We start from the raw sequence: 26,315 nt of genomic DNA on the forward strand, positions 1-26,315 counted from the left end.
CCCGCCACGCAAGCAGAGAAACCAGACCTGCCGCTTTCCGCGGGAAGCTGCCCTGGAACTGCACGGCCAGTGCTCCAGCCGTAATTGCGGTGAAAATGTTCCTTAAGTGGCCCAAATTGGCTTGTATGTCTCCTAATGGCCCCTTCAAAGTACTAATGAAACTGATGCTGTCATAAAATAAAAATAAAAGATTCCACTGGAATTGCTACTTTTGCCCCATGCCCGAGCGCCCGGGGAAGTGCGCATCTAATCGCCATGTAGCAATAACAGGTGTCCCGCCGCCACACTCCCGCGTCAACGTTTATTGAGTAAAGCATCTGACAGATTGAGACGGTCGGGTGATGCTGAGCAAATAAACAGTGGGTGCTCAGCGGCGAGAGGGCAGGGTGGCCCTGAGAAAGGCGGGGTGAGCCAGCCACAGACGGCAAGTCAGTGGAGCCACAAGGCACCCCCCACCCCGCCCTGGGACACCCCAGGCCCGTTCGGGGACCTGCTGAGATGTGAACACGGAGTGCCAGCTCACGGCCTCCCCGGGGCTCGTCTGGGCTCTGCAGACCACATGCCTCCTGGTTCCCGCTCCGGAAAACGCTCCCTCCATGCCCTTTGGGAGGGGACCCCCCAAGGAGCCCACCGTAGGGTCAGCTTCGGGGCGACAAACGCCCAGAGTGGAGCTGCAGACGCCCTACCCGCACCCGGATGGGGGGCAGGAAAGCTGGCCGAGTCTCAGAGAGCCAGCGAGGCCCGGGCGCGGGGCCGCCGGGCAGAGCGGCTGGCTGCAGCAAGCAAACCGCGGACTTCGGCCAGGAGGGCCACCCGCCAGAGAGGCCGCAGGAGGGAGTTGGCGGTGCGGGACGCGCTGTGCCGGGCAGGGGTTTCACCCCAGGGTCTGACCCGACAGGGCTCCGCGGGCCCCCACCCCGCCGCGCCTCCTGCACGAAGACCACGAGGAACGCACCGGGCGAGGGCCGACGAGAGGGCAGCGACGGCGCTTGGGCGGCACTGCCCGCCTGGGCCCTCTGCTGACCCCCGGGGGCTCGGCCGCTGCGGGAAGAAACTGCCCGCCCCCCGCGGTACCTATTTCTAAGCTGCCAGCTCCTTCCTGCACGGCTGAAAATAAGCCCCGGCGGCAAGTCCTCTGAGAAACCATCCAAGGTCAGAGTGGACCCGGGCCCTGCGGCTCCTTCCTCCTGGGGAGCTGTCTGGAGACACCCGGGGATCGGGGAGCTGCCTCTTGGGTGCTGTTCCCCTGGGGGCGCCATTCCTGGGAGGTTCCAGTACCCGGGTCCCCGTCCTGGAAAGGCGGGAGGCAGAGAGGGAAGGGCAAGGCTGGGGTGAAGGGGCCCCCCCCACGCCGTCGCGGACCTCCTCGAAGTCCACAGAGCTTCACATTTCTGGGCTGTTCCAACCAGTGCCCCTGAGGTGCGCGGCCTCTGGCCAGGTTCCTGCCTGAGTCTCGGTCCAGCCGCCTCTCCCAGGAGGCGCGTATCTGCGGAGGGGGGCTCGCTACGTGACCCTTCACACTTGGTCCTTCACTCCGGCCACACCTGCTTCCAGGTGACAGGAGGTGGCCTCAGCAGCGGACGGGATCTAGGGTCTCCTGCGGGGCACCGGCCACCTTTGCTGGTCCACTGGGGAGGTTCTGCTCCCCACTCTGCTCTCCGGCTGTCTCCTGGAATGCACCCCTGGGGGCTCTGGTGGCATTGGCCCTGACGGAGATGTGATCCCAGCCTCCCTGGAAGGAGACGACTGTGTCACCCAGGGGGGCAGGGGCGGGGAGTAAAGACCATGTTTCCAGAGGATCCCCCACCCCTCCCCGGGGCCGTACCTGGGGCCTCCCACCAACCTCGAGGCCACATCCCAGGTAGCACTGCCTGCAGGGCCTGAGCACACGGAGGAGGATGCCCTCACAGGCCCAGCAGGCCCCCTCTGGCCTGTCCTGCTCACCCCAATGCCGTAGTCCCAGGCCTGCCCCTTGGGCTCGTGGGGCTGCACGCCTGTGCGATGGCACACGGTTCCCCGGCTCAGGCTGTGGCTGCCCTGGACTTTGTTAGCGATGACCCAGACCTGGAAGGCAGACCTGCTGGAGCCCGGGCTTGGACTGGTGGGACCGTGGGGGCCGCGGCGGGGAGACCAGAGCCGGAACCCAGGGCTCATGGGTCCCCGAACCTTCCATTCCCTTATCCTCCCACCCCCCAGACCTGGTCCAGGGGCCCCACGGATACGTGGCGCACGTTGTTGGACACGTGCTCCCAGCTGGAGCCCTGCGGGTAGCTGGGCGTGACCCCCTGGCGGTACCACAGGTTCCCTGGGGAGAGAAGGGCACCCGACATGAGACGCAGGCACGGGACCCCCCCCCCCAGAGACGCAGAGTCTCCCCCTGTGCCCCCACTTCCTGGGCAGATCCACAGCAGAGCCGCCTCTGCCCCTCGCCCCGGGCCCCCAAGCCGCACGGCTGTCCACCGGGTGGGGCTGGCAGCCTCGTTCTCTTTCTATGCATGAGAACCTGAGGACAAGGAATTCTTTAAACAAATAGAGCGCGGGGTCTGGAGTAAAGCCCTGGATCTTAGTCCCCATGCCTTGCCTGGCTTTGCTCATCTGTGAAAACGACGACTGAAGACCAGGGGGCCCCACCTGAGGTGGCACAAGGGGCAGGGGTGGCTGGAGTGAGCGGTTGTCTCTGTCAGCTCCAACTTCTTGGGGACTCTGGCTCAGGCCTGGGTGGCACCTGCTAGAAGGCGCTCCCAGAGCAGCCCCCTTCCCCTGTATCTTGGAAGAGGGACCAGTTCAGAGCTGACCTTGGGCTAGGCGGCATGTCATGGTAACTAACAAAGGATCACCATTAGGGACCTGGGACAGGGGAAGGTCTTATCCCACCCATCAGGGGGCGCAGGGACCCCCAAACCTCCTCTGGTGGCCACTTGCCATTTTCATCCAAGGCGTACACGGACGTCTGCCCCACAGACACCTGCTTTAGCTTCTGTTTTGGGGGAGATGGGATGTGGTACCAGCAGTCGCCTGCAACAGGAGAGGGGCCTTGGCTGAGGCTCCGCTGCCGCTCACAGGGTTGGGGTGTAGCTGGCCCAGCCCTGGGGCCTGCTGCCCCGCCCATGTGTGGGGGCTCGTCATGTGTGTGAGCTGAGGTCAAGTGGAGCTGACCCGGGCCCTGCTGTTCCCCAGCCCCCCAGCCTTGCCCACACTGTGCAGCTGGATGGGTGGATCTTGCGAACAGGGACGGGATGAGCCCAGCCGGGTGTGGTGGGGGCCAGCTGTGGGAGCCCAGAGGGGGACGGCGACATGCCAGCTACCACCGTCTGCCAGCCCATCCCTGTGCCAGCCTCCCCCATGTTGGCCACTGTCTAGCCGTCCAGGGGAGCACAAGCCAGCACAGCCCAGGCAGCCAGGCTGGACGCTGAGGAGTGGGCAGTATGGGGTCTCCCCAGGAGGAGCTGCCCTGGAACAGAGGACCCATAGGCTTGGCCTCTGAGGGCCACAAGTGCAAAGCACCCACCACCAGAACACCCTGGGCAGGGCAGCTGCGAGGGGCCACCCCCTTGCCGGGCGGCCACCCCAGTCAGTCCCAGCTGGAGGGAACATGGCCTCTGGGGGGGATCCTGACTGGGCCCCAGTGCCTGGCCCACAAACAGGGTTCAGTAAATGGCTGTCAAGCTGCTCTGAGATCGAGGAGCCCTGTCAACCAGCTTCCCCCAAGGAAGCAGGGCAACCCCGGTCTGGCCCCACACAGCTGGCCCAGGGGGTTGGGGGGAGGTTCTAAGGGGCGGCACTCACCGGCGGGCTGGGAGGGGGACACGGAGCCCCGGTAGAAAGCGGAGCCATCTCTCGCTATGGCCCACACCTGGTAGCAAGCCCCAATGCAGATGGAGGTGAAGGGCTGGTCAGTGCCCACGTGCAGCCAGGAGGAGCCCTGGAGACAAGCGAGGAGAGACGCTGAGGGCTGTTCTCCCTCGACCCCCGGGCCCAGGCAGGCCCCTCACGCCAACCTCGTGCTCAGCTCTAGTGCCCACCGAGCCCAGTGACCCACTTGGGCCACATGCAGGGCCATGCTGGGAAAGTCTCAGCCCAGCCTGTTCCCCAGCAAGTGTTTGATTTCTGGAAGAATCTGCCAGAACCCCAGGAGGGCCTGAGGGCTGCCAGGGTGGGCAGGATGATGGTGCCCACAGTAGGGAAAGGGTACTCACTGCAGGGTTCAGCTGGGACACCCCCAGACGGCACAGCACATCTCCCTTGTCACTGATGGCCCAGAGGGCAATGCTATGCCCATTCCTGTGGGCGCCTAGGCTCTCTGGGATGATGGACACATCCCCGAGGGCAACAGGGGCAACCTCCAGCCAGGGTCCGCTGGTCACCAGCTTGCATTTTCTGTATGGGGGACAGAGAACAAACCCCGGGGGCCCCAGTGTTACTGGAGCCCCAGGGGTTGCCTGCGGTAGACATGTGGGAGGCAGCAGAGGGAATAACCAGGTCATGGGGGGACTGGAGCCAGGGCCCCCAAAGTACCCAAGTGGGCACACCTCTCTTTGGGTGTGAAAAAGGGCCTGCATAGGCGGCCTCACTCTCGCCTGCTCGGCCCTGCCGGCCTGGTCCTGGTTCCTGCTCACAAGCAGGGCCTGTCTATGACATTTCTCTTATTTGTTCTAGAAAACAAACTCTTCAGAAACTGGAGAGCGTTGGGAGCCCGCGGGCATTTCCTGGGCTGACATTTACTTTGATTCTGGTTTTCCCGCCCACCTCTCCCTCCCCTGAGCTCTGTGGCCAGAGGAGCTGGAGAACTTGGGGCAGCAGCAGAGGCCGGCACCCACCCCAGGCCCTGGTGGCTCACTTTTTACCTGGCCCAGCATCTTCTCCTGACAAAATCCTTCATGGTTTTGTACCCGTGGTATGAGCTGCAAGAGGAAGAAGCTGAAATCAAGACTTCATGGAAGTTTCTGGACGGTGATGCTGTACATACACACTCTTTCCTACCCATCATGGGGCACAGAGCTTCCGTGCGAGCCGGGAGAGGGCTTGAAGGGGCTGCAACTATCACAGAACATGGTCCTCAGCCTTCAGACACCTCTTGCCCCACCAGGACCTCACAGCTTTGCAGGTCTGTCACCCATTTCTTTTATCACCCACTCTCGATACTCCCCTCCCACCTTACGGGGCCTCACTCCATGCAGTGCTCAAGTTGCCTCTTTACCCCTCAGCCAAGGCCTGCCCCAAAGCTCCTCCAAGCTGCCCCTGCTTAAGCGCCTCAGCACAGGCCGCTGGGTCCCTGGCCCTTTTGGAACCCATGCTCAGCACAGCCTCATGCAGAGGGAGCCGTGATGCTCAGCCCTGAGCCTATTCACCAAGGCCAGGTACATGGCCTGCACGGGCTCCAGCTCACCTGGGCCCCTGTGCACCTCTCTGGCTGGGTCCCAACCCTGCTGGCAGGAGGGGTGGGTAGGCAAGGGTCTGCTCATTGGGGCACTTGTGGGGTCGGGGCTATGGCGGGAGGAGGGTGGAAGGGGCAGGCAGGGGCTCTGCCTGGCAGAGAGGTGAGGCCCCCACCTCCAGAGAAGACAGGGCCGCGGGCTGTACACCAGGCTTAACACTCAGACCTCAGCCCTATGGCCCCCCATGTCGAGACAAGATGCTTACGCGGGGAAGTCGCTGGCGTACTGCCACCCCTCCTGGTCAGTGCCCCCAGGAACGCTGAAGTCTACGGACCAGTCAGAAATCTGAGGGAAGGGCGGATCAGTGTGGTGAATCCCCACCCCTTCCCCACCCCCAAGGGCAGCAGGCGCTCACCCAGGCCCACTGCAGGGATGGAGGCTTTGTGCTGGCTTTGGTGCACTCCTGCAGCCCTGAGGCATCGCTCCACATGTAGCGGTCGGTGGGCAGACCCCTGCACAGGACAACAGGGGTCACTCAGAGAGGTGAGAACGGGTCTGTCCGCCCAAGCACCGCTGGTGACAGGCTGGAAACCTGTCCCTGCTGTCCTGAAGCACAGCTTTGGCCTCAAGGCCCAGAGTAAGCCACCTCCAAACAGACACATGCAGACCACTTGCCCCGGAGGGCCGTGGCATGCTGTGTGCTCTGGGGCCTGCCTCCCTGCCCTCGTGTGGCTGGCTGTGCTAAGGCCCTAATCTCCAGCACTGGGAAGCAGGGTCTTCGAGATGATTGAGTAAAGACGACATCATCAGGTAGGTGTGTGAGGACAGAGTGAGGATGCCACACACCAAGGGGACCCGAAGCTGGCAGAAGCCACCGAAGCCAAGAGAGAGTGGCAACAGACTCTTTCTCAGGAGGAACCAACCCTGTTGTGAACTCAGGTCCCCAACCCCTAGAACTACGGGAGTAAACATCTGGGGTGTGTGGGGTTTTGTCACAGGGCTGAGCAGACCCCTCAGGGAGCCCTGGCAGCAGGGGTGGTCCAGGGTGGGTGGCCTGAGGCTGAGGGTCAGGGCTTGCCCCCTCTGTGTCAAGCACGTGGCCCATCTCCTGAGGACCAAGGAGGAAGTGGGGGTGCAAGCAAGTGGGTGTTCCCTGTGGACACCACACACAGTCAGTGGGGAGGTTCTGGGGGAACATAATTTGATGACGGGTGACAAGCACCTTAGGAAAGCTCAGGCCCTGGTACACTGGCTTGGAGAGAATACTCAGATATTCCACACAGGGAGTCCTGTAAACTGTTCATCTAACAGTAAAAGATCACAAACAATCTCCTCCAACACCGAGCAAGCTCAGATAAGTGGGGGTCCAGCCTCTAGCAGTGAGCCGGGAGCAGTCACAGGCCACATTACAGGCCTGATCTCGTGTCCCTGGCATGGCAGGCGTGTGCACACAAGGATGGGCAGGTGAGGCCACGCGCTCACAGTTAGGGACCAGCTTTGGGTGGCAGGACTCAGCTGTTGTTGGGTTTGCTCGACATATCATTTGGTGTTTCTTCTTTCCGCCAATTTTACAAAAGAAGAAACTCAACTACATTTCTCTAGAAAGCTGCAAAATTTAAAAATGAAATTAGGGCCTCCCTAGTGGTGCAAGGGGTTATGCAGCTATCCACAGCCACTACAGCATGAGTTCGATCCCTGGCCAGGGAACAACCCACATGGCAAGCAGACCTCTCCTGACTCACCCGTTGCTCCCCTCAGCAGTGTATTTCAGTCAATCTGCCTGTTCTGCTCCCCACTCTGTCTCTGGTGAATCCTCTCACCCCCCACACCTCTGGCCTGTACCCCAGTTCTTGTATACATTAAAAAATTAATCTTTAAAAAATAAAAAAAAAGAAATTAAAAGGTTCAAATGTGCCATTTACAATGGCATTAAAAAAACCACGAAATACTACCTAATAGAGGATGTCAAGACTCTTAGAAAATGACAAGACCTTACTAAGAAAAATTGAAGAAGGCAGCATGAAGGAAGGTTTAAACTATATCCAGGTTATATAGAGACTTACAACTGTGAGGTAACTTTCCTACCAAAACTCAAGACCCAAGGCCACCCAACCAAGATGGCTTTGGAAGACTGTGACCGGCTGCTTTGAAAATGGATCTAGAAATGATCCCAGGATGGCCAAGACATGCTGAAGAGGAGACGAATGGGTTTGTTCCAGCAGCGCTGAAATCTTCATAAAGGGACAGCACGGCCGGGGATCAGCACGAGGTTCCCAAAGGCTAGTGTGAGGACTCCGGTTTTAAAATGCTAAGAAATACAACTTGTTGACTTTCTTAAACCAAACACAGGGACAAGAGCAATGAGAAACATATTTCTGGCTGAGTGGGCAGGGGAAAAAAAATACATATAACCTAGAATTATATACAGCACCCCCTTCTTGCCCCAAGTGTCAGAGCAACCATCTTGCCCCAAAGTCTCACATTTAGGGTTTTAAAATAATCTTGGTGGAGCCTATGATGTTCTCAGTTGCCTCGAGTAGGCAAAACTTAAGAAAACAAAGTGACCACCATCCCCTGCCGCCATCCTACAAAAATCTCTTTAGTGACAAAATAGGAACTGGGCTCTCGAGGGGGCAGGGGGTGTAGCAAAGGAAAGAGAAGGGGCGCAGAGGAGATGGGTGGGGGGGCAAGGTTCTAGTTCTGGGTGTTTGAGGCGTGTGTACATGTGTGTGCTACGTGATCACGTACGTTACGTGCACCTCTCAACGGGTGAGCCTGACAACGTGGGTTCCTCTTAGATTCGCTAAGAAACGCCCGTGAGCGCTGAGATGCAGGCAGCCCCATGTCTGGTGCCGACTCTCACTCGGGGGGCAGCACCCCCGCTGTGGGCCCGACCACTCACGCACCTGCTGGTGTAGCCTGTGACCGGATTCCAGCGCTGGTTCTCATAGATGTAGACGCTCTTCACGTCCGACTGTGTGTAGATGTTGCTGGTGCTGCTGGCCAGGCCTGGGGGAGGAGGCCGCTGGAGCTCGGGCAGAGAATGGGCACGGAGGGCGGGCCGGGGACCATGGGAAGGATGCCCGGGACGGCTGAGCTTGTCTCTGGGGTGTTAACCCCACCTGGGCCTCTCTCCTATGACTATTCTGGGGTTGCACAAACTGGGTGAGAAGAACCTGCTGCCGCTAATCTCCTGTCTGCACCACCTCTGGCTCCCTCACCTTATACTCTGTCTTCAGCTGCACCTCTTGCCCCTCCTGCCACCTTTACCTGGCACCAGGCAGAAGTGAGGCCCACCCAACTCACACCTTATTAACACTCACATACATTCTATGAGCCCCAATCTCCTCATTTGTAAAATGAAGACAAAGGTGATTCCGACCTCATAGAAGGGGAAGCCGCTCAGCCTGTGCAGATGAGCCCTCCTGTGGGCTCAGGGATAGTCCTATAGGCCCCTCTGCCCCTCACTGGGGTCATGGGGGCCTTGGCACTGAATGTCTGGTTTCTGCCTCCATTTCCCTTGGTTACCTGTCTCCCAGAGCTTGGGTAGCCCGTAGGGCTCAGGAAGTTCTCATCCCCTAAAGCCTGGGTTACCTACAGAGGGACTGGAATTCGGGTCTGGGAATCGGAGACTGGGTTCCTGGGGCTGCCCCAACATGCCCTGAAGTCTCATTTATGAAACAAGGGGCTGGTGGGCCCCGGCACCTGCCTTTCTGGACCCTTCAAGGCCCGTGAGTCAGCTGTGGGTTTGTGGGAAGGCATGCTGGGGACAAGGCCAGGTCTCCGGGTCTCACGCCTCATGGATTGGCTCTGACCCCATCTTCTGTGATGCTGGCAGTGATGAAGGTCAGCTGTCAGCCAGCTGTCAACCAAGTGGCTCCAGCATTGGCCAGGAAAGCCAGTCGGGGATTAGAGGAGGGAACGGCCTGGAGGGTGTGGGCAGAGCTCAGGGGAGCCGGTCCTGCCAGCTACGGTGGTAGGTGCCCTCACCTTGGAAGCAGCCTCCTCCGTAGCCACCTGTGTACACCCAGGCTGTGCGGTCATAGCCGATGCCCCACACCACGCCCCGGCCATTGGCCTCTACCACCCTCAGGTGGCCTCCCATCTGCCGCCAGAACCTGGGAGGACGGAGAGAGAAGGTGCGAGAAACTTGTCTAAGCAGACTTCCAACCTGCTGCCTGTTTTTCCTCTGGCATCCCGAGGGCATCCTATTTTACTGTCTTTGATCTCCACATGCACACACTGTATCCAGGACATGCAACCTCCTTGGCTTCCACTGGCTACTAACTAGAGCTAAAGCCTAGCAGCCCCGAGCTCAGGGTGTCTGCAGCCAGCAGGGTAGATGGGGTCAGGTCACCCAGCATGCAGGGGGCTTCAGGAGCCCACCCTCCTAATCCCCAAAGCTATGCAGGTGGGTGGGTGGGGGGTGTCAGCAAAGTCAACAGCCTAAGCTCCACCGTAGTTCCTAGGGGTCAGGATGGCACGTCACGTCTCATCCGCTGGATGAGCCACACACGGGCCAGCAGTAGGCTGAGAGGCGCAGCCATAGGCCAGTGGTGCAGCGAGGCTTTCTGGGTGGCAAAGGGCAAATGTAGCTGCTTCCTGGGCCTCTCTCCTGACTGAGGCCTTGCCATTGTCACCAGTGGTGTGACTTGTCTGACCAGGGGCAGAGCGTGGACACACATTTACCTGGTGCTCACTGGCCCTGGTGACCCAGTGGATGGTTTTAAACACCACCTGTAGAACCACCCTCCCCACTGCCCCGTGCACAGCAACTGAGCCCAGTCGGGCTCCTGTCTCCCCTTGGGGTCCTCACACAGGCCCAGGAGGACAGAAACCTGGGACCTAGCCAGTCATCCGTGACTCTGGCCAAAGGGAGTGAGGCCCTGTGTGCGTCCCTTCCAGTGGGGACCACCGCTCAGGGTGGGGGGCCAGGCCGCAGCCCCACCCACATAGCCCACTCACATCTGGTCACAGGGCAGCGGGTGCTCGGGGAGCTCCAGGTCCGGGCTGGGCTCGCTCACGAAGATGTCCCCCTTGCAGGTGATGGACCAGATGGCCTGTGGGGAGGGGCGGCCGTGGACCCTACGGCTCTCACAGCAGGCCAGGTTGAGCAGGGCCAGCTGGAGCGGGAGACGGCTGGTCAGTGCTGGGAAGGCGGGGCCATGGGCCAAAGCCAGGCTGCCCCTTGACTCCCAGTCTGGGTGCAGCACCCACTCACCCAGTCGTTCATGTCCTGCTCAGTGTGGGCGGCCAGGCGCACGGGCCACCTCTGCCGAGTCCTCTCGGGGGTGTACAGAGCAAAGGAGTGCTTGGACTCGTTGAGCACGGGGACCAGCACAGTCACCTCATTGAGGAACACGTGAATGTACTGTTGGGAGGAGTGGGGGCGGGGGGGACGTCACCAAGGACAGAGCAGGCTGCCGGGGTCACTTCTGACCCCCTGGAGCCAGTCCTTTGGGGCGTCCCAGGCCTACAGGGCTTAGCGGTGGTCGTGAGGCCCAGCCTGGAAGCCCTACTTCATGGGCCTCAGTTGCATTTTAGAGACGTCTGGAACTCTGACAAGACCACTTAGCATCAGACTGGGTTCAAGGCCCGGGAAGAGAGTGCCTGTGTCCGGAGCCTGACTTCCCACCTGAACAAGGAGAGCCTGGCAGCCTCTGGGAGGGGGACGGGAGAGGACCCTTGAGCCTGGCATGGCAGGCACACACCCACCGGCTCCGATGGCTCTGGGTACCACAGACCAGAGTGTCATGGATGCCAGTCCTGGGCTGAACACCTCAGCCAGCGTCGCAGGCCTGCTCCTGCACGCCCCCACCCCCACTGAGCTGCAGGCCCCCCCAACCACCTTCCAGACCCTGGTCCTCCTGCCGCACCTTCTTCTCCTCGTGCACCATGTAGTAGATGAAGAGGATGCTGTCCCGAGCCCCGTCCTGCCCCGTGTACTGCTCCAGGGCCACACGGACGTCCACCCACTTGTGGGGCTTCCAGTCGCACCACCACTGCAGGGTCCCTGTCTTCACCCACACCGACTGCAATACAGGCCCAGAGGGCAGTGGGAACAGTCATAAGCATGTCCCGGAGGCCCCCAAGTTCCCAGAGCCACCATGGTCCCCAATCCCTTTGCTGCCTCACATAGTACTCCTGCCTGGCACTGGCAGCTCCCCCACATCACCCTTCCAACAAAAGTGATGCTTTTGGGCCCCGATGGCGCCAGGTCCAGAGCCAGTGGGATTGGCACTCACTGCTCTGGATGGGGAAACTGAGGCTTGGGGTGGCTCTGGGCCTGGCCTGATGTTACAGAGTAAATCAGTGGCAAAGTAGGCCCCACGCCCAGCCTGGCTTGTGCAGCCTGTCACCCAGCCCAGCTTGTCGCCAGAGACCTGACTTGTAGACCGGGCAAGGTGTTCCTGCCCCACAAGCTGAGACATAGTCAGGTCCCTGAATGTAACTTCCTTCCCCAAAACTGACTGTGGGCCTCCAGAGTTTGGGCTCTGCTGCAGGAACAGCACAGGGGGCCGAGATCACCCTCAACCCTATCTCCGCTTGTCTCAATCAGCACACCATACAGGCACATGGGCAGAGGATGACGTGGTTCCACCCCCCTCCTGTGCACCCCCCACCTCATGGCTGTGGCATTGTGGCCCCAGGGCCACAACAGAACCAAGCAGAGTTCTTGAGGGATAAAGAGCAAATGAGTGTACTTATTTCTCCTGATCTACCAAGGGCCTGGCAGGGATGGTTTCATCTCCTAGATGGACAGACAGAGGGACAGATGCCTCTGTCTGTCTGTTTCTTCCACCTCACCTTGGGGCTGGTAGACAGCAGGCACTACGAAGCCCTCCTGAAAAGAAGGGCCTGGGGGCCGCCCACCTGCTCCACGGCCTGCTCGTAGTGCCGGAAGTTCTCCAGCTCCCGCTTGGTCCTCTCCGTGAGCTGCTGGAAGATCTGCTTCCGCCAGGCAGCAGTCTGGGCCGGCGTGATGGACAGGGACAGTGTCTGCACCGAGGGGGACAGGCCTGCGGGCAGCCAAAGCCTTAGGGCCAGGCGTCAAGGCTGAGCACAGTGGTGGTGGGGGGAGGGCAGGCCAGGGCTTTTTTCTTTGAGTCACTAGGTCCTTTCTGCATGAAAGCTGCCATTGCTATAAGATGTCCCATGGGTCTGCCCCCACCATTTACCCTGATGGGAGGTTGATGTCCCCCCCAGTTCAGGCCACTGATTTTTGGACAGGCAAGATGCTGCCTTTCTCCTGAAGGCTCTGGCTGTGCTCTGGGGTTCCCAGGATTCAGCTCCTTCCCCGGAACACCCTATGGAATGCTGGATTCCCCAGCACCACCCTTACCTGACTGGAGGGTGAACCACTTGAGCACGGCATGGGCCTCCACAGTACAGCCCCCTCCTGACACCCAGGCCCACAGTGGGTGGTCGTCGGCGCCATAGGGCTCCTCCAAGCCCAGAGGGAGGAGTCCTGCCGAGGAGAGGCTGCTGGTCTCAGGGAAGCTGACAGCCGAGTGGTTGGGCACCTTCTTGGGCTCCTTCAGATCGATATTGGTCCAGGGCAGCTCGGCCGGCGTGGAGGGTGGGCCAGGGTGTGACTCTGGCCCTGTGGTGACCTCTGCAGCATGCTCTGTGGTCCCGCCTGGGCAGGAGGCCGTGCTGCCCCTGGGGTGCCTGGCACTGTCCAAAGACTCTGCGGGGACAATCGGGTCAGGCCCGGGTCTCTCGGCGTCTGAGGAGGCATCCGTGTCGCTTGGTGCACAGGACTCGCCACTGCCCCTCACCTCATCACCAAAGAAGCAGCCGGCACTGGAACAGAAGGGACAGGGGCAGACTGGTGACCCCCAGGCCATGGCTCGCTGCGCAGCCGCAGACAAGTCACAAGCTCTTTGTGCAACACACGCAAATATCTGCTTCCCAGGGAGCCCGAATGGGAAGCCGCTGGGGGCCCAGACCTGGCAGGAGAACTTTTTATTGTGGTAAAACACACCGTTTAAATCAGGCAATGCAGTGCCATCAAGCACATCTCACAATGCTGTGCAACCATCACTGCCATGCTACCTAGTTCTGGAACTTTCTCATTACCCCAAGTGGAAACCCTGTACCCATTAAGGAGCAGAGCAACTCTTCATCCCTTCTTTGCCCCCAGCCCCCTGGCAACCACTAACTTGCTTTCTGTCTCTAGGGACCTGTCTATTCTAGGTCATCATGTAACATGCGACCTTCTGCCACTGGCTTCTTTCACTTAGGGTAATGTTAGGGTTCGTGCAAAGTTGTGGCACCTGTCAGTAGGTACTTTATCCCTTTTAACGGCTGAATAATATTCCATGACATGGATAACTCATTTACGTCGTTTCCACCCTTCAGCGATTATGAAGAATGCTTCAATAAACAGTTACAAGTTTTTGAAAGTTTGAACACCGTTTTCAATTCCCTGGGGCATAGCTAGGAGTGAAATTGCTGAGTCACGTGGGAATGTTTAACTTCCTGAACCAGCAGATTGTTTTTCACGCAGCTGCATCATTTTACACCCCTATCAGCAGTGTGAGGCTCCAGCATCCCCACGTCTCAGCATTCATCACTTTCTGTTTGGCTGCAGCGGTCCTGGTTGGTGTGGAGCAGAATCGCTGCTGCAGTTCTGGCTTGCTTTTCCCTGTGACAGATGCTAGAACCTCCTCGTGTGCTGGTCGGCCACCTGTCTATCTCCTTGGGAGAAATGTCTACTCGGATCCTTTGCCCTTTTGAAAATTGGGCTGTTTGGCTTTCTGTTGAGTTGCAAGCGGTCTTTATGTGATTTAGATACGACAGCCTTGCCCAACAGAAGATTTGCAGATTTTTTCCTCCATTCTGCGGGTAGTCTCTTCTCGTGATAGTATTCTTTGATGCACAACAGGTTTTAATACTGATGAGTCCAATTTGCCTATTTTTGCCTTTCGTTGCTTGGAGTCTGGGTGTTCTACTTAAGCCATTGCCAAACCCAAGTTCATGAAGACTTGATATCTGTGGTATTTGAAGCTTCTCAGCTGATTCCAATGTGCTGTCGACTTTGAGAACCACCAGTGAGGAGCCTGTCACAGGGTCTGCGTAACTGTGAGCAAACTGTGCCTGGCTGGCCCTCTGGCCCTCTGGGCTGACCACCAAGCCAGGGGAGCAGAGGGGCTTGGACCAAGGCCAGGGAGAGCCTGAGCTATGGACAGGAAGTGGTTGGCTACGGAGCACCGTGCCAAGGCCCCACGTGCCACGAGACCGGGTAAGCAAGCTCTGCGGGTACTCCCACCAAGAGCAGAGGGGTCTCCAGCTCGCACGCTAAGTCATCTGCCTGTACCCTAAAGGCTGGTGGGCAGAGTTGCACCCTCTAGACCCACAGACCTCAAGGCCTGGCCCACAGGACTGCAGCAGCAGCAGTAGCAGCAGCAGCAGCAGCACACCCAGGACCCTGCAACAGCTCGGGCCCTCACCCACAACTACTGAGTCAGAAACTCAGGGGAAGGGGCCTGTAAATCTGTGCTGGAACAAGTCCTGCAGTGATTCTGGTGCATGCCCAAGTCTGAGGCTCCATCTCCCCTAATTTCCTTTGATAGGGGTCCTAGGTGTCTACCAGGCAGAGGCATTCTCTCTCCCGGACCTTGGGACTTTACAACAGCAGTCCAGCCCTTCTGAAGGAGACCCCAAGTCCCATCATGGACACAATCTCCACCTTTCTCACCTGCTACCTCCCTTCTCCCAAGCTGCTCCCATGTGTCACCCTCAGGCTGAGCCAGGACACCCATAGGCAGTGGCTCTTGGGCTTCAGAACCTGGTCTTCTGCCTGGGGTAAACAGCACCCCACCCAGAAGTACTGCCCACTGGGGTCAGACAGCCTATTGCCCCCTTCTCCTCTCTGCCCTGGCCCCAGGATCACCTGAGGAGACTGCAGGAGCTGCCAGAGTGCGAGCGGTCAGACTCTCTGCTGGCCACGATGGCTTTCCAGGTCTTCCCACTGAGCTCACTCTGGGTGACGCCCTGACGAAAGTACACTGCCCGGTCCTCGCAGCCGATGCCCCAGACCTAGAACAGAGAGGCACTGCTGGGGGGGAGGCCTGGGGGTTCCCTTCCCTTTTGGGAATGGGGGGGTAAAACAAAAATGAGGGAGAACATGGAAGGCTGGAAGACACATCTGTAAACGCACGCAGGAGGCTTCCCGTAAAGGCAGTGAGGCACATGCATGTGTGCGCACTGACACTGGGAAGGGTGATGGCGTGGAGGTGAGGTGGGTGTGGGAGGCAGATGAAGGAAGAGGCGCCCACAGAGCAGGGTGGGGCACAGCAGCCAACTCAGGAGAGGCAGGGAGCCTATCCTGGCTCTCCAACTGCAGGAGACCTGGGACTTAGGAGTGACAGGGTCTACAGGTGATAGGTACAGTGCCAGATTCAGAGCCCACCCATGCCCCAGGACCCATGGAGTCAGGAAGCTGCTCCCCAAGTGAACCCAGAGGGTACAATAGCCTCCTTGATTCTGATCTCAATTTTTATGGGAAAGGTGGTGGTCAGGCCTCCCTCTGTCTGCCCCTGGGTGCTGGATGGGCAGCTGAAGGGCCCATGAGAGGGCCAGGGAACAGATTCAGGACTGGCAGCTCCACCCCTTGGCCATGGTGGGGTGGCCTCTGTGCTCAGTTCCCAGCTATGTGGGTTGGGAGGAGGATGTGGGGGCACTGGGGAGGCCAGAAACCCCAGGAACAGCTTTGAGCTCAGGACAACAGGATGGGGGAAGGTGTCACCCTCATGCCTTCAATCTTAAGTCACCAAACCACACCTTGTATGAGAACATGCTGCACGAACTGCACAGGGGAGCTGAGAGAGGCTGCATCTCAAAGCTGGGAAGGTTGGAGATCTGATTTCACCCATATCTTTCTCAGCAAAACCCTGCCTGCCTCCGGATGTGTGCCCTGCCCTGGAGGGCCGCTGTCACTGCTTGAGGGTCCTTGGGAGGGGAACCTGGGAGCAGCGGGGGGCCTCCGAGGCTGGGAGCTGTGGAGGCCCTGGGACCCCATGCCCATGGCAGGATCGTGAGCATGCCCACACAGATGGGGCAGCAGGGAACATCAGGAGCCCCATTCTGAGACCCCCACTATTTCTGAGTTACCACCCTGGGCCTCAGCAACCAAGACCCAGAACCAGACGCACCTGGTCGTTCAGCCCTACGTTCACCATCATCATTTCCCCGACCATCTCGATCCAGCTGGTGCCACAGGGATTGTGCGAGTTGACACCTCTTCGGAACCATACCTGAGAAAGTCAGAAACAAACATCCTCCCTGGAGGACCACTGAAACAGAAGGGTTGCTGTTTAAGGCTCAGGAAGAACAAATGAATGATTTGACCTATTGGTTCTGCACAAACAGACACGGTGCATCATTTGAAAAGGCCCATCACATCCCTCCTCCCCACACCCCTGCTGCATCTCCCTCAGGCTTGGCACTGTCCCCAGGGCTAAGGGTCACCTATCCTGGCCACACTGGCCATGGTGGCTCCCCACCCATTCTCAGGCTTAGAGGAATACCCTCCAGGAGAATGGACTACCTGGTTCTTTCTAGAACTTTCTACTAGCTCAGAACTGGTGGCACCAGGTATGAGCTGTTTCACTGAGACAATGAGAGGCAGGAGGTGGGGCTGGGGCACACATACTGCACCTTAAATCCAGAGGATGACCTGTGAGCCTAACCCCCACCACGGACTTCTGCGTGATCCCCGACTTAGCTCAGGCTGAACATATGGAAAAGGCCATTATGCCCAGTCAAATCTGCCCCATATAACATCTCGGCCTGAATGGTGCTATTTGAGAAAAACATTTTTTTAAATTCATAATTAAATTAAGTAGCATATTTTGGGCCTAATCTTAGTGCTTTATAAAATAGTCTCTCTACATCTACCCTTTTTCACACCAACTTGTAAAGATACACACAAACCAACTGGACGTCCTCAAGCCTAAGCGAAGCTCTAAGGCTCACCTGGTGGTCGCACTCAACTTCCCCCTCCCCCCGCTGCGTCCCCCACAGCCCCATGCTGGCCCACGCTGGGTGGTGGCCTGGGCAAGGCCCTGGCAGCCCTTGGACCCGATAGGGGATCCTGTGCTCTTGTTTGACTGAAATTCCTGAGGCAGGTCAAGGGTAGGGGACTGGCTACATGAGAACCCCCCATATCCCTTTCATTAAAATTTCTAAAAAGAGTAAAATATCTCCTTAACCTAAAGAAAGTTTGTATAATCAAATATTTGAAGACTGGGCAAAATGCTCGTGTAAATCAAATTTTCTGCTCACTTAATCTGAACACGATGTCACAGTCTCTGGAGAGCACGAGCGGGGCAGTCAGATTTCTATTTTCTCAGGCCGGGGGGTGGCCTGAGCCTCAGGAACCCTCAGCACTGGGAACAGACTCAGAAGCGTGGGTGATATGCCCTCCCTCCCAACCCCACCATGCCATGGGATGCCATGACATGGGGTTAGAAAGAGATCCAATAAACAACCTGAAATCAGCACATTTTATTCATCTCCCTCTGTGACCTAAAAGTGACAAGCACCAAGCCAGAGCAAGTGGAGGCATTTGATTAACTGGGTTTCAGAAAGTCAGCTCTGGTGATTGAAGGGCACCACCTATTACGTGACGTGACGGTTTTTCTGCACTTGGGTACAGGTTGTAGGCAAGGGGGGGATCTTGCAGGCACCAGGCATCTTGGAGACCACCCACGTGAGCCAGAGAATCGTGCGCAGTGCTGGACAGATGCCAAATTTTTTTCTGAACACTGAGCACACTCAGGAGAACACAAAACCACACAAGCCTCAACACCCAACAGAGCCCCGGGCCCAGTCCGTCTTACTTTCCGGTCCTTGGTGACAGCCCAGACCACGCCGACTCCCGCAGACACATGCATGATTCCATTCTCAGATGTGGGGGGCTCCACTGTGGACCAGGAACTTCCTACCCGGCCCCCAAAGAAAGCGCAGGCAGCCCCCATCAGCAACAGTGTAGGGAGAAGCTGGGAGCTCCCCACCACTCCCAGTGTGGGGTGTAGGGCTGCCCACCTTTGGGATTGTTCCTGCTGACTCCTTCACGGACCAAGGCCTGCCCCTCCCAGAGTGTGGCCCACAGGAGGTCATGGGGCCCGCAGCTGATCTGGACCACCTCCCCTGGGGTGTCCACGAGGGACCACGATGAGCCTTCAGGGTTGGGGTGGCTGACATCCTCTCTGTACCACACCTGGGAGGCAAGAGAAACCCACAGGGAGGGTCAGAGGGGTCAGGAGAGGGCGCTACGGCTGAGCCAGCTGCCAAACTTGGCTGTATTTGCATTCATACCCACACATGCCTAGCGTGGAGTCCAAGAGGTGCTGGGGAGCAGAGTGCCCTGACTGTTCAGATCTCCCTCACCCTGCCCCACTGCCAACAGGATACTGATACCAGATTGAGGACTTCCCACCACTGCTAACAAACATAACGCCCAGATTTCCACTGTTCTTGGGGACAGACTGGGTCCTTTCACCTGCTGGGCAGACTTCCACCCTACACGCTCTCACCCGGTGTCTTGCGCCCCCTGGTGGCCACATGCTCTCAGGCCACCCATCTCTAGGGGAAGCAGAGTCCTGAGTGGTTCCCTGGGAACACCCCAAACCCCCATGATACAATGTCTAAAATGCCCACTTCTTTTCCTCCTTAACCAGAGGAAACGAGCATAATCAAATATTTAAGGCTGATCCACTGCCCATATCATCTAGGCTGCCTGGCTCATTTCATCTGGCTGCGTGGTCCAGGGAAACCGGGGAATCCCTCCTGAGCCCTGCCAACCTTGCCACCTTGCCCTTAAAACCAGCACTGCAGTCAGGTCCAGGTACCCTCCCTTCTGCCACCTGCTGGTCTGGGGCCACCTGTGGTCCCAGCTCTTCATGGAGCCCTGGTTCTGGTCGCACCTTCATGGACCCCAGGAGAGGTGCAGGCATACCTGCTCAGTGGGCGCTGGTGACCACACTGGCTGCACGCCCGGTCTTGCATAGGGGCGGCGGGGGGGCGGGGGGGCTGGTGATGGGACTCTGTCCTGCCCATCACCCTTCAGCAAGGTTCAGGGACAACTGTGAATTAAACTAAGCCTGGGCCGAAGAGGACCCAGAGCTAAGCCAAATGAAAACTCTGCTGTAGGGCCTCCCTGGTGGTGCAAGGGGTTAAGGCGCAACCTATGAAGCTGTCCGCAGCCACTGCAGCACGAGTTTGATCCCCCAGCCAGCCAGGGAGCTACCCACATGGCGCAGCAGACCTCTCCTGACTCGCCCACTGCTCCCCTCAGCAGTGTACTTTAGTCAGTCTGCCTGTTCTCTTCCCCACTCTGTCTCTGGTGAATCCTCTCACCCCCCACGCCTCTGGCCTGTACCCCAGCTCTTGTATGCACAAATAAAATAAATCTTTAAAAAAAAAATTCTGCTGTAGCTGGCAGAGTCCTGAACAGATGTCAAGAACTCTCAAAAACCACGATGAAGGTGTTCGGTCACCTGCACTTGGGGCCATGTAGGTCAATGCTGCTGTCAGCGTTGTTATTCTTTTGCTTAGTTCAGACTCCCTGAGAGGATAGCCTCTCCTTTCTAACCACCGCCCATCTATCTATCCACCTGCACACCACGCACTCACCCACCCTCCATCCATCCATCCATCCATCCATCCATCCATCCATCCATCCAGCCAGCCAGCCAGCCTCTATCCCTCTCTCTCACACACAACTCCACCGGAGACTGCTATGTGGGCAGCACACAGGGAGCTGGTAGAGAACTCAGACTCTGAAGAGACAACATCAGTGGCATCTGAGCCCATTGTGGGTGCTTATCAGGGTTTGGGGAACTCAGAGGGGGCGAAAGGCCAGGACCAGGCACGAAGCGGGGGGTCAGAGCTCCCGGGAGGAGCAGACCCCAAGGGATTCACAGGACAGGAACCGCAGGATGGGGGACTATGGGAGCCCAGTAAAGTCCCACCTGCACAGGGAAGTCTCTGCAGGGATGGGAGGTGAAAAGTAGGTCAGCCTCCTGCTCTCGCCAACTCTGGGAACACACCTGAGAGCCAGCCTCTCCCCTGCCCGCCGCTGCCTGTGGCCCTCCTCCCTCAACCACCTCCCATCCATGGCACAGGCCTTACCTTTCCCTGCAGAGACACGGCCCACACGGACAGGCGGCCCACAGGCTCGTCTGTGACCTCCCACCCTCCCACAGAGAGGTCATTGAAGGGATCCGGCAGATGCTTGGGGTCATCTTTTGAAGGGATCTGAAACATGAGGTGTGAGGCAGAACGGTCAGCACCCAAGGGACCTGGACCAATACCTGGACCGCATCTCTCCTGGTGGACAGCTGAGCATGAACCCGCGCCGCCCCCTCCAGCCTTGGCCTGCTGCCTGTCATTCTCCAGCTCAGACCACAACTGCCTGACTCATGGCACTTGGGCGGCATTAGGACAGGCCTCTGGCTCTGAGTCCCCTTTCTACCAGTCACCAGACCTGGGCTGCTGTTTCTGAGTGGTCCCTGCTGCTCCAGCATGGAAGGCAGATGTGCACTTGGCAGTGACCCGGCCTCTGTGACTCTACGTCCCTCCATCTTCCCCTCAACCCCCCAAAGAAAGAGGCTTGGAGCTTAGGCTGCACTAGCCCAAAGGGCTAGTGGGTTGGGCTGGCAGCCCCACCTCAAACTTCACAGTGGGACCTTCCAGAGAGGTCTGGCAAGGGCCTGTGGTCTTCCTCTCATCCAAGGTCAAGCAGGATCCCGGTTGAGTACCCTAGTCCTGGACTTATGTCCTGAAGCTGGAGCTTTTGGGGGTGGACAGAACAGTCCAAGAGCCAAAGTGGCTCTGGCAAGGGAAGAGTGGGCAGGAAGAAGTGCAGACTAAGTCCTGGACAAGTTCTGTGCCATCCTGGGCCTCAGCCTGGCCCAGACCCCACACGGCCATCTTCCAAACAAAGGGACATGGAGTGCCAAAGAGTTCTTGGGACAGGAAACAGCTCAAAGGCCAGGCCCAGGGTGGGCACGGTGTTCCTGGTGCCCAGGCGGGAAGGGGTGTGAGGGTCCACGTGACCTTCCTCGCAGCGGGACTGCTGTCCGGCCCTGCCCACCCCCTGGCTACAGGCCAGCTTGGAGACCTTGGCCCAGGTGTCTCGGGACTTGTATCTCCTGTACCGGATCCACCGCCGCCGGCGCACACAAGAATTCCACTTCTGGTCTCTCGTGTAGGTAGCAGGAAAGTCGATGGCATATGTCCACCCCTGAAACACCAAGGGGGGTGCTATAAGGCTCCGGGAGAAGGGATTGGAGGAGGGGGAAAGTGGGGAGCAGGCTGGAAGGAGCAGGGACTCAGCAGCATGGCCCAGGGCAAGAGCAGCGAATGGGAGCAAAGCGCAGGCCAGCACAGGGACAGCCATGCCCAGGGCACTCCCGCCCCAGGAACCACGGTGGGAAGCCAGTTCACCTACCCCTTTCTCGGTGGGTTCCCCTCCAAAATTCTCATCCACGTACCAGTCTGACTCCCACTCCCAGTGCGGTGAGGGCAGTGCCACCCCATCCAGCGGCCGGTGCTGGAGCCCACTCACGTCACTCCACGACCAGCGGTCACTGGGCAGGAGCTTCTCACAGAAGCCACCCACGGGGTTCCAGCGCTGAGGGCCAGGAGGCAGAGATGGGCCTTAGCAGGCCGCTGGACTGGGCAGCCGGGCTGGGCAGCCAGGGCCTCTCAGGGCCAACAGGACCCTGCCTGGCAGGGTCTGCAGTGGGAAGGAGTGGAGGGCCTGCTTGGGACTCAGGGGTCAGCGACCCCACCCCTCTTCACCATGAGCCATCCCATCAGCGGGGCCCCAAAGGGCAGAGAACCCACCGCTGGCCACAGTCCTCTACAGGGCAGGCGGTGGGCCGTGTGGCCCTGTCCTGGGCTCCTGGAAGCCACCGGACCCACCCTGTATAGACCTGGCCAGCCTCTCCGTGTAGACACCGTAGGGCTCCAGGCCATCGCCCAACTCAGATCTTAATCAGAATGAAGGTCTAGACCGGGGCAATGGCAGGGGTAGAGGGGGGTCTGTCTCCCAGCAAACCCACCAACGCAGCACCCCACACCCAGGTGGCCCCACCTGGTTCTCATAGGCCTCCTCGCGGTGGCGGATGGGGACGTCGCTGGCGCACACATACACGTAGACCTGGTTGTCGCAGGCGATGCCCCAGCAGCACTGAGTGGTGGCGCTGACCCGCTTGAACTCCAGCTGGACGTCCTTACAGAGCTCCCAGTACTGCCCGGCCGTGGACAGCGTGTACACCCTCCCAAACAGGTCCACTGCCCACAGCACCGAGGTGGGCATGGCGGCGGCGGCTGCAGGACAAGGGGGCGGGGGACAGGGGTGAGCAGCACCGGCCAACACTGGCACCCAGTCCGGGGCTCTTGGGCTTTCTTTTCTTTGCTTCTCCATCCCTCTAGCTATGGGTATTTTTTCAAACAACACACACACACACACACACACACACACAAAATGCAGAGAAAAAAAAGTAACACACAAGTAGCCACTCCCCCAAATATAAGGAGTACTATTATCTAGTCATACTTCCTTTGGCTCTTTTTTTGTGAAAAGTTACAGCTTTAGAACCTCATGAAAACATGCACCCATCCTGCCACCAGCTCAAGAGGCCTCTTCCCCAAGGTGGACCCCACCCTTGAGCTGGTGCCACCATGACACTCCTAAAGGGCTTGGAGGGGGTGTCCGACGGCTTCACATGGTTCTGCGGGTGCCCCCTGATGGTACGGTGGGGATGGGAGGGTCCTGTCTCCACGCTCTGGGCTGGCCACCTCCCTTCCACTCTTCTCCACTCTCTTCTTTATAGGGGCGCAGGAGGTTACCAGTAAGCTCTGCCACTGCCCCCCCACCCCCGAGCTGGCATTGCTGCTCCTCCGTGGTGCCCTGGCTCTGGTGGGGCAATCCTCCCACTGGGGAAGGGTCACAAGGTCAGAGTCACAGCCACAAAACACAGTGGCTGGAGGAGGTAGCAGGGGACTCACTGGAGAAGCTCTGCCTGGCAGTGAGGCTCCCGGTCCAAAAGTCTATCACTGCTGCAGGGACAGAATGGGGACAGGAGCCTGAAAGGGAGGCCACAGCCTATCTGGTTTGGTAACTGCCAGGAGACAGATGGAGTAGGGGTGCCTCCAGGCCGGGCCCAGGGGCACGTGGGGCTCTGAAAAGCATTGTGATGGAAATGGTTCAGGCTGAAACAAGCGCATATGCCACAGACTGTCTCTTTGGGAACAAAGTGTCTTACAAACACCCAAGGAGAAAGAGTGCAAGCTGGGAAGAAGGGGCTGAAGGATGAGGAACAGGAAGAAGGGAAGAGGAACAGGAACCAAGCGTGGGACCAGCCAGGGCAGGAGATGACCGGCAGGGTGGAGCCAGACACGGAGGAACCTGCCCAGAACCCTGACCTCTCCACCCCAGGGCACCAAAGCCAGGTCCACACAGGGAAAAAGTCAGAACACCAGGGACCTGGAGTCATTTGAAAAATGCATCTCTACCTGGTGCCTGAGCTGGGACCCCTGGAAGATCGGGGGCAAACCAGACACCCCTTCGCTCCAACCTGAGGGCCTCCTATCCCACTCTGGCATCTACGTGCCTAGAGCCACTCTGGATTCAATTCCTGGTCCCACCACTTTCTAGCCCCACCAAAAGCCAAGTAACCTCTCTGTGCCTCATTTCCTGATCTCTAAAAGGAACAGCAATGGACTTATGTAGTTATGAAAATTAAATGAAATTACACAGATACAGAGCTTATAATAAACAGTACTCGATTCCCAGCAAGAAGTCAACGGGTATTGCTGATGCCATTTTATTAGCTGCCGTTTACCTTCTATGTCTCAAAAAGAAAAGTCACTTCCTTTTCTGGGCAGCCTGAGTCTTTTGCCTTTTTATTCCCTAGCCCCATGTTCAACCAATGTTCAGGGATAATCACCACCACTAGTGTCCACTACTGCCGATTTCCTGTGCCAAGAAGAAAATATTGCTCCAGGGGAGACAAATTTCATCAATTAGTTAAGGTTAAAACTAAGGTGGATAGTTAGTCAAATCCAGTCAAATGTCAATAGCAGAATCTCAGGGGTGGGTATGTGGGTGTTTATTGTAGAATTCTTTCAACTTGGCTGTCTTTTTGAAAGTTCTCATTATAAATTGCTGGGGGGGGATGTAAGATTTTTCTAGGGGGTGGGGACTGTTTCTGTGGGTTTAGTCTTCAAAGATATTTCTAAGCTCACAGTTTACTGTCTAAGCAACTAGTTAAGTCATTCTCTCTGCAAACTGAACTCAATGAATGGACTTCACTTGTATTTGATACACTTTCCCTCAGAGAAATGACTAAGCAGTAATTTCCACACAGGGATAATTGAACCTTATGAGCAGCTAATGGAAGACTCTGCTGGATAGGTGAGGCTTGTGTGTACAAATTCCCTTCAGAGCAGAGACCCAGGCACCAGTCACTGCCCTGTCAAAGATGACAAGGGGTGAACATCCTTGGTCAGATGTACCTTCTTTCTGACTGCCAATGTAGCCCTCTCTCCTTCCTCCACCAACTCCTGGCTGGGAGGTGATCCAGTAACCTATGCAGAAATACTGAATGACTGGGTCCGGGGAATCTTAAAAAAGGAGGTTGGAGCATTAAGTTCCATGATTTTGGGGTCCTGGGGGGCGGGGCGAGGGAAGGAATGGAGGGAACACCTTCCAAGAGAGCAACCTCTGATTCACACATGATTAGTGCAAAAGGAAGCCTAGTCCTCTCCACAGCGACTCTGCCAACAAGTCCTGTTCACCACCTTCAGAGCCATCTGCTTTCTGTTTTGATTTCTGGGTTCATTAACAGTATCCGTCAGAGACCAAAGGGTGCAGCAGGGAAGGTGGGAAATAGGGGAAAGAGGGTAGGGTGTGGTCGAGGGAGGGACACAGTCCCAAGGTAATCTGCCTTGGGGCTCCTTCCTGAAAAGTATGCTGGGGGTTGTTTTCTGTTACAGCCCGCCACTCCCACTCCAAATGCAAACAGAGAACCCAGGTTACTAACGTCGTCGTTTACTGCCTGCCAGTGGCGGGGGCGACGACAGGCCCAAAGAGTGGGAGGAAACAGCAGGACGTGCAAGGCAATTGAGTCCTTCCTGAAGAGCAGGGTTCGCCCGGCTGACAGCCGGAGGTGTCCCGAGCCCGCCGCTCGAAAGGGACACCCACTGCTCGCCCCCATCCTCGCGAGTCCGGCTGGTTCCCGTCGGGTTCCGCGCACCTGGGCGACAGGTGGGCCCTGCCCCCGACCGGAGCACCGCGGGCGCCGGGCGCGCTCCATCTGCCCACACTGACGCCGCAGCAGATCTGCGCCCACTGCTGCCGGAGGCGGGCTCCTCGCAGCTCGAGTCTCCAGAACCCCCGGACTCCCGCGATTCGCGCCCCAAATCACTCCAGCGCGGAGACTGGGGCGGGGTGTCACCTGGCCGCCGCGGTCGGGGACGGGGGCGGCGCCCCGCCGGGTGCGCGGGGGAGCGCAGCGCCACCCTGCCTCCCCCCTCCCTCTCTCCGCGCGAGATGCGGGCGAAACACCGCCGCCTCCACCGGCCCAACCAGTCCGCGAGGCCGCGGCGCGTCCCGCAGCCCGGCCCGCCGCCGCACTCACCAGGGCCGCCACCCGGCGGGGGTCGCGATCGGGGTCGCCACCGCCGCGTCCCCGCGGCCGCCGAGGCGCTCGGCCCTCCCCCAGCGCCGGCTAGCGGGCGGGCAGGAAGCGGCGGCCAGGCCCGCGCCATTGGCTGGTCTCGCCGTGACGCGGGGCGGGGTGCGCAGTGATTGGCTGGGTCGGGGGAGGCTCGGGCAGGCCTGGGGGGTCGCACGCACGCCCACTTCCGGGGTCGCGCGACGGTCCGAGCCGCGGGCGGCGGGGCGGCGAGTGTCCGGCT

General features: G+C 58.6%; 1 protein-coding gene across 3 annotated transcripts; it reads right to left on the reverse strand.

Moving 5' to 3' along the window:
• Positions 1-48: 48 nt before the first annotated feature.
• On the reverse strand, positions 49-26,067 carry TECPR1 (tectonin beta-propeller repeat containing 1). 3 transcript variants are annotated; one of them, XM_054693706.1, is made up of 25 exons: positions 23,403-23,407; positions 22,486-22,721; positions 21,838-22,020; positions 21,508-21,630; positions 20,517-20,642; positions 18,429-18,603; positions 18,224-18,324; positions 16,535-16,636; positions 15,274-15,419; positions 12,718-13,181; positions 12,249-12,394; positions 11,252-11,407; positions 10,597-10,746; positions 10,341-10,498; positions 9,366-9,493; positions 8,282-8,384; positions 5,791-5,887; positions 5,641-5,720; positions 4,845-4,901; positions 4,197-4,377; positions 3,787-3,922; positions 2,923-3,015; positions 2,199-2,305; positions 1,945-2,064; positions 49-1,732 (listed from the first exon to the last, which is right to left on the reverse strand). In XM_054693706.1, exons 2-25 carry the CDS (start codon positions 22,708-22,710, stop codon positions 1,571-1,573), a joined length of 3,519 nt encoding a protein of 1,172 aa, XP_054549681.1. In that variant the 5' UTR covers positions 22,711-22,721; positions 23,403-23,407; the 3' UTR covers positions 49-1,570. The 3 variants fall into 3 exon arrangements, with proteins under 3 accessions (XP_054549681.1, XP_037363027.1, XP_037363026.1); XM_037507129.2 differs by lacking the exon at positions 23,403-23,407 and adding an exon at positions 26,036-26,067 and having other exon boundaries at positions 50-1,732; XM_037507130.2 differs by lacking the exons at positions 21,838-22,020; positions 23,403-23,407 and adding an exon at positions 26,036-26,067.
• Positions 26,068-26,315: the final 248 nt, after the last annotated feature.

Source organism: Talpa occidentalis, unplaced genomic scaffold (genome assembly GCF_014898055.3).
Source record: "Talpa occidentalis isolate TD23 unplaced genomic scaffold, MPIMG_talOcc4v2.1 talOcc4.12, whole genome shotgun sequence".
Classification (NCBI taxonomy): domain Eukaryota; kingdom Metazoa; phylum Chordata; class Mammalia; order Eulipotyphla; family Talpidae; genus Talpa; species Talpa occidentalis.